This window comes from Monopterus albus, unplaced genomic scaffold (genome assembly GCF_001952655.1).
Source record: "Monopterus albus unplaced genomic scaffold, M_albus_1.0 scaffold39.1, whole genome shotgun sequence".
In the NCBI taxonomy this organism is placed as follows: domain Eukaryota; kingdom Metazoa; phylum Chordata; class Actinopteri; order Synbranchiformes; family Synbranchidae; genus Monopterus; species Monopterus albus.
The window spans coordinates 4023404-4035245 of NW_018127919.1; the positions used below are offsets into that span (position 1 = coordinate 4023404).

Genomic DNA, 11842 nt, shown 5'->3' on the forward strand with positions numbered 1-11842 from the left:
TAGACGTGTGTAAGATGCTACGCTGACAGTCTCTGTGCGTTTTGGCTTGACCTTATCACGCTAATTATGCGGTTAGCAACACAGAAATACTTGCTTTGTCTTCCACGCTGACAGTCTCTGTGCTGTGGATTACATTGTTTACGTTGGTTCCTCTTGTTCACCTGTCCGTTCTCATCCTCCTGCTAGTTCCTGCCATTAGTGTGTATGTTGTACCTGTTCGTCCTGGTCTCCTTAGTCATCACTGCCCTTCCCTTGTATGTATTATGGACCCTGTTATGTTGTCATGTTTTTATTCCATTAAACCACCTTTTTTGTACTAGCACCTGGGTCAGCCATCTTGAGTCCAACCCCAGTTCTCCCTCACCCTCCTGGTGAGGGGGACTAAACCATAACAGTTAAAGGAGCAGGGAAAATAGCTCAGTTCTATTTTGATTGTCTAGATGTTCACAGGCTGTCACCACTTATTAGTAAAATATGGCCTCTTTTAAATTTAGTATTTCAAACATTTAATAAGCATTTGGTGTCATTCTAAAGCATGCTAACAGAGGCCCACAGAGGAAAGGAGTCCAACAATATCAGTCCCACATGGGCCATCATCTTTCACTCCACTCATGATGTAGCGGCGCTTCATCTGTACAGAGGCTTCGGAACAGTGGGCAACAAAAAGCACTGTCCATGGTCTTGAATTTCATTGGTTCTAGACACACACAGTACATGAAACTGTTGGCTGCAAATGCAGTTATAGGTTTTATATATCCGAGTTCATTCATGGCATTTATTTCAAATTTGTTGTTAAGCAAAGGATTCTTTTTGCCCTATTGCTTTCAACTGTGGTTTAAAGCATGTGTCTGTTGTAATATACTATATCCCAGCAACCGCATTTTGGGAATTCTGTGCCAAAGTGGGTTAATCTAAAGCAACTAAAGGGCTGAAAAAATTCTCTGAAGTCTTGGGAGAAGATGAAAATGTTTCTGAATTGACAGCAGTGCTATGCCCTAATGCAAGAAGCATAACAAATACAGTATGTCTTTGCACATATAGCCAGCACATGCTGAATACTCCAATCTAATTAGGGCATCTTAATTAAACATCTGTTGAGGTTTTGCACCCTCACCATTCTTAAATGTACAGTATTGATATATTCATCTTCTGATGAAAAAATACACCCACACAATAAAGTACTTTATGTCTAATACATGTCCCTATTATTAGTCTATGTACATTTTTGGTAAATTAGTATCTATTTACATCCCACTTTTGACATTAATACATCTGCAAACATTTGTCAGTGAGAGATGTCTATGTGGATTCTGTGTACCTCCATTGACATGATTCATTCAATAGACCCTTGTCTTAACAAGAACCCTCATGACAATCTTAACACCAAAAAAAAAAAAGTCCTTTAAAGAAGCAGGGACTGGCCAAAATATCATAGTGTTTTAAATGTGCCCTTACTATCAATGTCTAAAACTGAAACTATAGTAGCGCTCACAAGCATAGTTTCCAGATCAGACTACTTTAGTTTGTTGAACACAGACTCAGACTTCACCTGTCAACAGACTGGTGTTCATAAGCGAACTGCTTTTAATTTATGTCTGAGGGAGTTGGACAAAAAGAATCATAATGCTGCAGATATTTACAGAGATACATTATGTTCATGGATTGCTACATTCCATGTGCTCATAATCCACTTAGACACAAGCTGTAACTTTCAGACAGAATATCAATAACTTCAGTTGAAACCTAGACACCTGACCACATTCCCAGCGAAAAGCCACTGTTGAGAGTAGCACAATTAATTAAAGCAAGGGCACCACTCTACATCTGTCACATCTCTTGGCAGTTATTTTAATGATATATTTTGGTCATTCTCTTCTTCCTGGTGTGAGAGGGGATACGATACATGAGACAACATCTGCTGAGGTATGTCACATGAGCTTCAACATCTGTCCATGTTTTTACACAGCCTGTCAATCACTTATGTCATGTCTCATACGCATTTATGTTATCATATTGAGAAACCACACACGCTGTCAAGTGATGATGAGCTTACATCTGTGCTGCGGTTACAATTAACACACTTTTACCAAGCAGCAAATCTACACACAAACACCGAGATTGACACTACAGACAAATACCCAGACACACCCTGTGGCTTGTAGTCATTTTGGTCCCTTATGTTGTCCATCAAGGAGACAGTGTCGACTGTTCTCTAAACTGACTCCACCCACAAAGGCTTGTGATCACCTAAGCTGTCAGCTAGCATCTGCTGAAACTACCAACCAGCCAACTGTGAGACTGGCTCTGAAGATATCTCCACAGAAAATGTGTCAGCTACACATGCTGTTCAGAACTCAGCGGCATATTTTCCCCTTCTATTTTTGTTCATTTTAATGTGGTAAACTTTATCGGCAAAGTCTTGGAAAATGTCAAACTGTTTTGTATGTATGACATTGTAGCATCTTGGAAGTCCATGTCAACTCATGTTGTATAAAAATAAATTGTTTAACATCAATGTCAAGCTTTTTAGCACAGAATAATGGCAGTGTTTTGAATGCCACTATAGCAATGGGAATATTGCATTGTTAGAGCTAGTTAGTTGTGTGATTCACAAATGATATCACTAAAGTTCAGTTGCCAATCACATACTGTATGTAGATGCACTGCATTTATTTGAGAGGGAACACCAGTGTAGTAAGATGTGTTTGGAATTGGGGGAAGCTTTGAAGTTATGTAATAGCGTTTTTACCTCCCACTGACACAGATTCTTTTTCTCGTATTGCCAGTGATAGTTCGGTAGCATTAATTACTGGGGGAGAAAAGATGCATTTCAAAAGTAGGCATGTTGTTCTCTTAATAAGCACAAGGGATCAGGACATCTGGACACTTTGATGTACTGCACAGAATGTACACTACTGAAGGATTATGGTAGTCTGCCTTATACCCCGTGAACACACACACACACACAAATAAACATCTACACTTGTCTAGTCCAAGACGCCCATGCACCCACTTGCAGATGACACAGAAACCTAGAGACACACTAGCTTTCTATCCCTAGACATCTACAATTTTTTTTTTTGTTCATAATCCCATCTGAGTCTATTAATATTTCTGTTTCCATGGTGAGTTGAACCTTGCCAAATGCTGTACAGATAAGAGGAGATAAGAGCATAAGGAGCAGGCAGATAACAGCAAGTGACCTGCAAAGATCAGAGCACAAGAAGTGAGACAGAAGAGCAGAAGAAAGTTACTCAGTCCTTTCCTGCTCAACCTCACTGCAAACCTGATGAAAAAAAGACTAAGCTTCCTAGCAGTGCATCACTTGAACGTTTACCTAGAATTAATCTTTTTTTTGTAGTAACTTTTTTGTGTATCGAGTGTCACCCTCCACAGAAGCTAAATGGAGGCAATACAAATAGTAAGACAGCATGTCACTGCTGCTGTTAGGAGAAATAATTGATACAATATTGTAGTTATAACTAAAGTCCAAACACCTGAAAATATCAGAATAACATTATTCTCAAATTATATTAAAATGTCAGAGTCCAAATGGAAATTTGGCACATACAGGTTAATTCAGTTTAAACAAGCTATATGTTTTCAAATGGAAGTAGACATTTTATCTCTTCTGTGCAGTTCTGCAGAGAATTATATTTTGAATAAAAAAGGAGAGGTTGTAACAAAGATGTGATAAATTCCTAAGGATCTGTTTACATTTTTATAATTTGAAATGGCACACAAATAATAAAAGGCATTCAAATTTTGTATTGTGTTATTGTCTGTGAAGTAGTTCATGTCATATTACTGTAGCTGAAAATATACATGAGAGGTCTTCATTCTATATTTTAAGTGTCACAAACAGTAAGAATAATTCTAAATTTGAACTGTCCTTCTTTAGTACCTTCATCCAATGCAACCAGCCACCCACTCTACTAACAGACCCTCTAGACAGTAGTTTCACAAATTTTTAAGGCTTGACTTTACCTGTTTGTTGTTGTACTTCGGTTGACTGGTCTTATAGCTGTAATCGGAGTACTGGTCTGATCCGGTGGAGTTGTCATCTCCTCCTGTTCCTACAAAGGTGTTGGCAGCAGGCAAGTCTTGGACAACCTGATGCTTCTGTGAGGCTGACGGGGATTGGGCTTGCAGCTGGATGGAGGGTAAGGGGGAGTTGGAGCGATAGTGCCTTCCTATATCAGGGCTTCCTGGTGAATATGTTAAAGGCAGGTGTATCCTGGGGCTATCGTTGACTCCATCAAGGTTGAACTTGAGACCCTTTTGAAGGCTGACCTCCTCCTCTTCCCCAAGTGGTTTTGGGGACTTCTGGGGTTTGCCTTTCCTTCCTCTTTTGCCTTTGGCATTCTTTGGTGTCTGTTTGGGTGCATATAAGTCTTTTGTTTCCTTTTTGCCAGCCTGATACCCACTTTTAGTTTCCCTCTGAATGCGGTGCCGAATAAATACCACCACCAAGATCAACATGACAACACCTGCCACACCAGCAAGGCTTCCAAACAAAATGTTGCTACGCTGTGCAGCAAAACCATTGTCAGGATCACCAGCAATGTCCCTGTCTAGTGGAGTGTAAAGACTGTGTCCAACTAGGGCTTCTACTAAGCTGACATTTGAAATGGTTTCATTGACATAGACATGCACCAGGGCAGTGGCATGACGTGCAGGCTTCCCTCTGTCACTCACTCGCACCACTAGGCGATGTAGTCCACTATGTTTTCGGGTCATCTCTTTTGCTAGAGTGATCTCCCCACTGGAAGGAGAAATGCGAAATAATTGGTAAGGGTTTCCACCAGCTATACTGAAGACCAGCTCTGCATTAGACCCACTGTCGAGGTCCTCAGCTTCCACTAACTCCACATGGCTATCTGGGGAAGCTAAAGGTGACAAACGCCTGAAGGAGGAATTGGCAGGCTTAGTGACCACGGGGTCATTGTCATTTTCATCCAGTACATTGATGGTAACACCCACATATGAAGACCTGGGTGGCTCTCCTCCATCCACTGCTTTTAGACGGAAGGTGTAGCTGCTTTCCTTCTCTCTGTCAAATGAGATACTTGAGAGAATGGTGCCTGTTCCATTTTGAACAACAAACTTCCCTCCATCAGGCTCTACAGAGAGGCGAACATGAGCATTCTCACCTTTGTCCACATCAAGGACTGTCACCATACCAACTGGGCTGAGGGGAGGCATGTTTTCCAAAACTGAAAAGCTGTAGCTGCTAAGCATAAATTTGGGGTCATTATCATTGCGATCAAGGACTTTTATTACAACAGTTGCCGTCCCCTTATGAACAGGTGAACCTTTATCTGCTGCAGTAACTCGAAACTCATATTGTTCTTTATGCTCACGATCAAGTGGGCTTCGGGCTCGTACTTCACCCGTATTTGGGTCAATCTCAAATAAACCTTTGATGGATGAGTCTGCAACAATATTATAGAGAAGTTCCGCATTAGTACCACTGTCTGCATCCAAAGCTCTAACATCCAAAACCTTTTCCCCAGGTTGGTTTTCTTCAGCAAAATCTACCTCAAACAAGGCTGGGGAGAATACTGGAGAGTTATCGTTCACATCAGTCACCTGCACCTTCAAAGAGTTTGTGCTAGAGAGCGCTGGATTTCCTGAATCCACAGCCACAATTTCTACTCGATAATCCCTAATCCTTTCGTAGTCGAGAGGAGTTGTGGTCTGTAGAAAATACTTCCTCTTGTTGTCACTGGATGAGTCACTGGCAGGGCGGAGCTGGAAGGGCACATCTCCTGCAACCACACAAGTGACCACAGCATTCTCTCCCTCATCCTTGTCAGAGACTTGCACCAAAGCAACGGCTGTTCCAATTGGCATGTCCTCTGAAATGTTAGCCACTCCTTCACTGTGTGTCACAAGACCGATCCCCCGAATCTCCACAGCTGGAGCATTGTCATTTTGGTCAGTCACCTCAATGTTTACAAATGTCTTTGAGCTTTTAGGTTGAGGACCCTTATCCCTCGCCACCACATAGAAAGACAGGATGCTGAGTTCCTCCCTGTCTAGTGGCCCTTTAACATAAATAACACCAGTGGACCGGTCAATTCGTAAGAGTTTTGGTACTGGGTCTACTGCTTGGTGAAAAGTGTATTCTATTTCTCCATTAGGGCCCATGTCCGAGTCATTTGCTTTGACCTACAATAAAAGGAAGTTTGCGGTTAAGGGCATGAATCATATGCAACATTTTGAGGTTAGAATTGCATGAAGCCGGTGTAGGAGTTTCTCTACTAATCACTGGTCAGTGATTGAATGAACAAATAAATCAATGGAAGTCTGATCACTAAAAACCCCAGCGTGTCTTCACAGCATGCCCTTCCTCCCTGCTTTTGGTGGTTATGCCACAGGCCTTTTTTCATTTTTCTCCTTTCTTTTATTCCAGAAAATAGGCTAGAAAAAAGCACCACAAAAACATGTACAAATATCAGGTCTCCTATTTTTTTAAGACAGTGCAATTCCACAGTGGTATGCAGAGAAAATCCTACACAGAGCATCACTCTCATACACTCCTGTGTATCTCTTACTGTTTCTGAAAGTATAATAGCACAACCAAAGCAACAAGCAGCTTAATTGCCTGTACAAGCATAAGATACTAATTCTCTAATATTTCTAGTGTCACATATTTCAACTTCTTTATTGCTAAAAAGATATGTGATTCAAAAAGATCTAATTGTGGCCCTTGTTTCCCATGAATTCAGCATTAGAGGGTATATTCTGAACATTTATGGTTGTAACAATATTTCACTATTTACATTATTCTGAAGCACCACATCATTATCTTTGACTTGAATTTATACGTTTTGACTATAAACACTGCATTAAAGTGTTTTTTTTATTCTTTGGATAATCTGGTTGAGAAATGTTGTGGTCCTTGGCAGCAGATTGCAAAATTAAAAACAGTACATCTAGCTGCAAAAGAAATTTTGATTACAATTTAAAACTGCACTACACACTATAATTTGATTAAAACTGTTTAAAAGGAAATCAGCATTACCATCTTACCTGCAACACAGAGTGCCCCACTGGACTATTTTCCAACACTTCTGCCTCATACATGGACTTTTCAAACTTAGGAGAGTTGTCATTGGCATCAGTGACTACCACTCTCAGCAAAGCACTGCTATAGCGCTGAGGATTTCCTCCATCCACTGCCTTGATGGTCAGGTCATAGGAATCCTTTAACTCTCGATCTAGGTTGCCCAGGACAATGAGCTGTGGGAGTTTCCCTCCCCTGTCATCAGCCACTTGTAAACCAAACAGGGTTGCTGCATCTGGCCCCGCAGTCAGCGCATAGCCAGCAACCCCATTCCTGTCTGAGTCCCTGTCAGTAGCTAAAGGTATGGAGAACAGCGCCCCCATGATTGTGTTCTCAGGGACGGAGATGGTTAGCACAGAAGACGGAAACTGGGGGGTGTTGTCATTGATGTCCTGCACCTCAATGCGCCCTTCAATGAGTTGTGGGCTCTGATTTTGTATCAGATCTGTCACTGATACTTCAAATTCCAGGTAGCAGGGCTTACCCTTAGTCAGGGATCGACAGTCCCTCAGGGTCTCTCTGTCAATGGGAATCTCTGTGGTGAAAATGTCTCCTGTCTTTCCATCAACACGGAGGTAAGGTGCACCCACTTCCAGCTTGTAGAGGTGACCTGAGTCTGGAAGTCCCTGGTCTGCTGCCAGGCTCCCAATAAGAGTGTTGGGAGGTTGCTCCTCCTGGACCCGGTACAGGATACCACCTTCAGCGGAGCCACAGTGCAGCATCAGGACCCAAAACAGCACTACTTGTAAATTCAGTTCCATTAGGTCATCAGAAGAGCTGTCTGTAAATGACACAGAGAACCAGTGTCAAAATGTTGTTTCCTTTTAGAAATCAATCAAATCAAAATAAGGTTTACAGTTGAGTGCAAAAATTTGTATCCCCTTACTTTGAAATGGCAAAAAGAGTAAAACAAAGATTTTTTTTTCTCATTAACATAATATTTATTGTGCATTCAGTTGGTACAAATGTTCCTTCATCAACAGAAGTAACACAAATGGTCAGGGAGGGAGTGTATAAAAAAAAAGTTATAGTAAAATCATGCAAATCATATCAGTGCAAGAGTTTGCATTCCCCTTTATGAAATGTTCTCTAATACTTTGCATGTCCTCCCTAACCTCATCCAGCCTCTTTGGGTACACTGTGAGCAGCATTTGTATCCTTTCAGGTGTGATTTTAGCCCATTCTTCATGGCATATTTGTTCCAAGTCTACCACATTGCTTGGTTGTCTGCTATGCGCACCCTTCTTCAAATTGAAAATTCTTTGTTTTACTCTTTTTGCCATTTCAAAGTAAAGGGATGCAAACTTTTGCACTCACTTGGTAGCTATAACACAACTCCATAGGCAATAATTGATGTTAATTATTTGCCTATTAAATGTAATACTTTCAATTTTATTTTAAAGGAAAATCCGAGAACACATATCAAGAAGTCATAAAGCCCAGAGTGACTTAGTCAGCTGGAAAAAACTACTTTCTTTGTATTGTCGTTTCTGTTCTTTGTCTAACAATTCAATCAGAACTATACCCTAGCATGGTTTCTTTTCTGTTCCAGAGCTTTATAAGTTTCACTGAATGTCTCATCTTTATAAGTTTCATGTAGAAATGTAGGGACAAGAAATTATATCTTGTGAGCTTGTACACAAAACAAACTTGAGGGCCAGTGTGGACTGTTTCAGCTGTGTAATAAAATAAAAATGAAATACAAAATCTTGGAGATTCAGCATAGCCTGAGAGACTCATTATTTCAGTATTACACTACTAGACATTGAGTGGTGAAGCAATGCAGCTCAGAAATAACCTACGGTATAAACATACAAACCTGCCATGATGTTACCTATTGACAGAGCTAAACTGTTTGATCTATTTCATTAGTAGAGAGGCCTCTAATAACAAGGGATTGCATACTAAGGGTCATAGAGTCACTGAGGCAGTTTCCTCCCAAAGAGATTATGCAATTTTGCCATGATCATTGCATGTGACTTGTAACATAACACAATTCAGAAATTTCCATCCATGTACCATTGCTACTGACTAGCTCAAACACTGCATTCATTATGTTTGAATTTGAATCTTTCAACTCTATAATTATAGCCCATATTTAAAATATATATATATTTTTTTAATCTCCATTTCCTCCAGCTAAAGAATTTAGTTTTTTTCATACTGCAATGATTTTAGAATATTATTTCCTCTGTGTGTGTGTGTGTGTGCCTGTGTTATTCTGTTGGTAATTGAAAACAGGCATTGGGGTTAAGTACAAAGGTCCTGTGCTCTGGAAAACTCAGTGGTGGCAACAATTCACCAGTTTTGTGTGTGGAGCATGTGTGAGTGTCTACTTACTCATCATGTAGTGCTCATTCCTGTATTTACTTTAATTGCAGACTGGGCGCACAGTCTATTGCACTGAGATGTTTGTACTAGAGATGCTCCAGTCCAATACGGTGATATTGATTCTGATACTATACTTATTATATGGATTGGATTGTATCCAGGACTAAACCAGTTCATAATATATAATGGTTTAAAACACACTGATTTCAACAGAAAAATAAAAAAAGGGGTACCTACCAATATCAGGGTTTAGGAATTGGTGAAAACAAGTGGGATCAGTGCAATTTTAGTGTGGGTGTAAGCTATGTAGAAATATACAGTACATACGTATGAGCAGTGTTATACTGTAATAAACTCAGTACATTCTGCAGCTTCTGACCTGAAACAGTGTTCCAGAGAGGAGCAGAACAAACGTGTATTAAGCTACACAGCAAAATATAGATGTACAGAAATCGAATGTGAAATCCCATTCCTTTTGAATACATTAAAATTTGAAGTGCAAGTTATTGGTGTACTAATTGCTCAGTTATCGATGCACCACTTTTTACATTTGCAGAGGGAGTCTTTAGTCAAAATGGTGTGAAAAGTGAGTGTGCATTCTCAGAGTTTATGTGTGCTGTAAGGGGGAAAAAAGCAGTTCCTGTACCTACAAAACACAGGTGATTAAAGTAAAACAGTAAGTGAAGTAAATCAGTATCTACTGCTATTATAAATGTTTCATATAACTGTCCACACTTACATTAAACACAAGCTTGTAAAAGGTCTTGTTAAATAAAGAAATATAGATATGTATTCACTAAACCTTAAAAAAACAATTTGCTGCATTGTTATCTGAAGGATCTGACCATACACTTTCTCATCATCTGCTTTATTCAGCTGTCAGTGTTTAAGTTCGCAAAATGATTTTTACTAAATGACCATTTCAAAAAGGAAACCATCATTAATTCCAACATGTTTTGTTTAGCTGTAAACCTCCCCACTGCCATTACAACCACTTGTAGAAAGAATAGCCATGCGCTGATAGTGACATGATTGTTATGGCTGATGGCACTCATGACTTAATGTCTTTCGGTTGGCCTCATGCCTGTCTTCCAGATGGCACTGTGCCTGGCATCCTTAGTAAACTGGTGTTCTTTTTTCTTTGTTTACATTTACGTTAAATTCAGTTGTGAAATATGCATTTTGCCATCACTCAGTGAAAATTTCTTATAGGCTCAATATTACTGACACTGTGACTTTGGGTTTTTATCTCACATTTCTCAGCTATCTCACAAATCTTTTATAAAAAGCTCAACAGCACATTTTTTTCTAAGCGCTCTGAAGTCATGGTGAGGTTTTTACACTACTCGGGGATGTGTTACTTCCTGAACTGCTGCATGTCTCACCAAAGTTCACCACCTGAGCAGCAAAGTGGATAAATTAGAACTGCTGAACACAACTAGGAGTGACATTTCCTGCATCTCAGCACTTTTTCTCTGAAAAATGTGGTTATCATCTGCCATCCCAGATGGTGTGGTAGACCCACAAGACTGCAAGCTGATTCAGGCAGATCACAAAACAGAACTCAGCATATAATCAAAGGGAGGAACATTAGTAAGTTAAGTTTTCAGTGTGTTCAAAACTGTCATATTAGAGTCCTGGCCAAGTAGTCTAAAATCAAATAGTTTTGTTGTTTCTAGGATTAAGGTCTTGGCTTCTGTAAAAACTGAATTCTAGAACACGAACGGCAGCAAATGGGACAGGTATTACAACTGGATCAAGCATTGAAACGCTGGAATCTTGGGGAAGCCTGAAGCTGAAAAAAAGTGAAATCCTTCTGGCTATTAAAAGTCTCTCAACCTCCTTCTCAACACCCAAGCACTGTGATACAGTAGCATTGTGATGTTTAACTGAGACAATCACTGCATAAATCGCTTCCATTTATGCACTAACTTACCCATCATACCTAGAAAATTGCAGAGCTACTTTGCAGGAGCTAAACCATAGGAAAACCTAGACCTGGCTAATGTTTGGGTGACCTCTACTTTATTATAAGTTGTATGAATGAAGTTGACACTGCACTTATGCAGAGCTATTAGGGCCGTATATAGTCTCATACCATAATTCCCTTAAGCACTGTATGCTGCAAAAAACATCCTGCTCAAACAGAGAAACCAACAAACACACTAAGCCAGATACTTATGGAGGTGATCTGGAGCAGCAAATACTCTTAAGGAATATCTTTCCAAATACAATCTAAGCATCAACTGTCTGAATGAGGAGAGAACTCTAACTCTCACTGAAGCAGCAATCAGCACATAGGCTCATGCTGTGAGCATGCAATGGTCCAGATTGTTCCAACATAAAGAAAAAAAAACCAAATGCAGCCTTACCACAGTATGGAGGTGGACCTTCTGTCAGGTTTGCCCGGCTGCACCTGCCTCTCTCCACTCCCTCCCC

At 40.2% G+C, this 11842-nt stretch overlaps 1 protein-coding gene across 2 annotated transcripts in view; it reads right to left on the minus strand.

Moving 5' to 3' along the window:
• pcdh1a (protocadherin 1a) overlaps positions 1–11842 on the minus strand; it is a 94219-nt gene that overhangs the window by 72140 nt on the left and 10237 nt on the right. Inside the window, exons 2-4 of one of the 2 annotated variants that reach the window (XM_020598748.1) lie at positions 7039–7853; positions 3988–6174; positions 1277–3203 (exon numbers count right to left, since the gene is read on the minus strand). In XM_020598748.1, the coding sequence (XP_020454404.1) occupies positions 3066–3203; positions 3988–6174; positions 7039–7833 (3120 nt within the window). In that variant the 5' untranslated portion in view covers positions 7834–7853 and the 3' untranslated portion in view covers positions 1277–3065. Of the gene's footprint in view, positions 1–1276; positions 3204–3987; positions 6175–7038; positions 7854–11842 lie in introns of those variants that run through there. The other variant, XM_020598746.1, reaches the window with a different exon arrangement.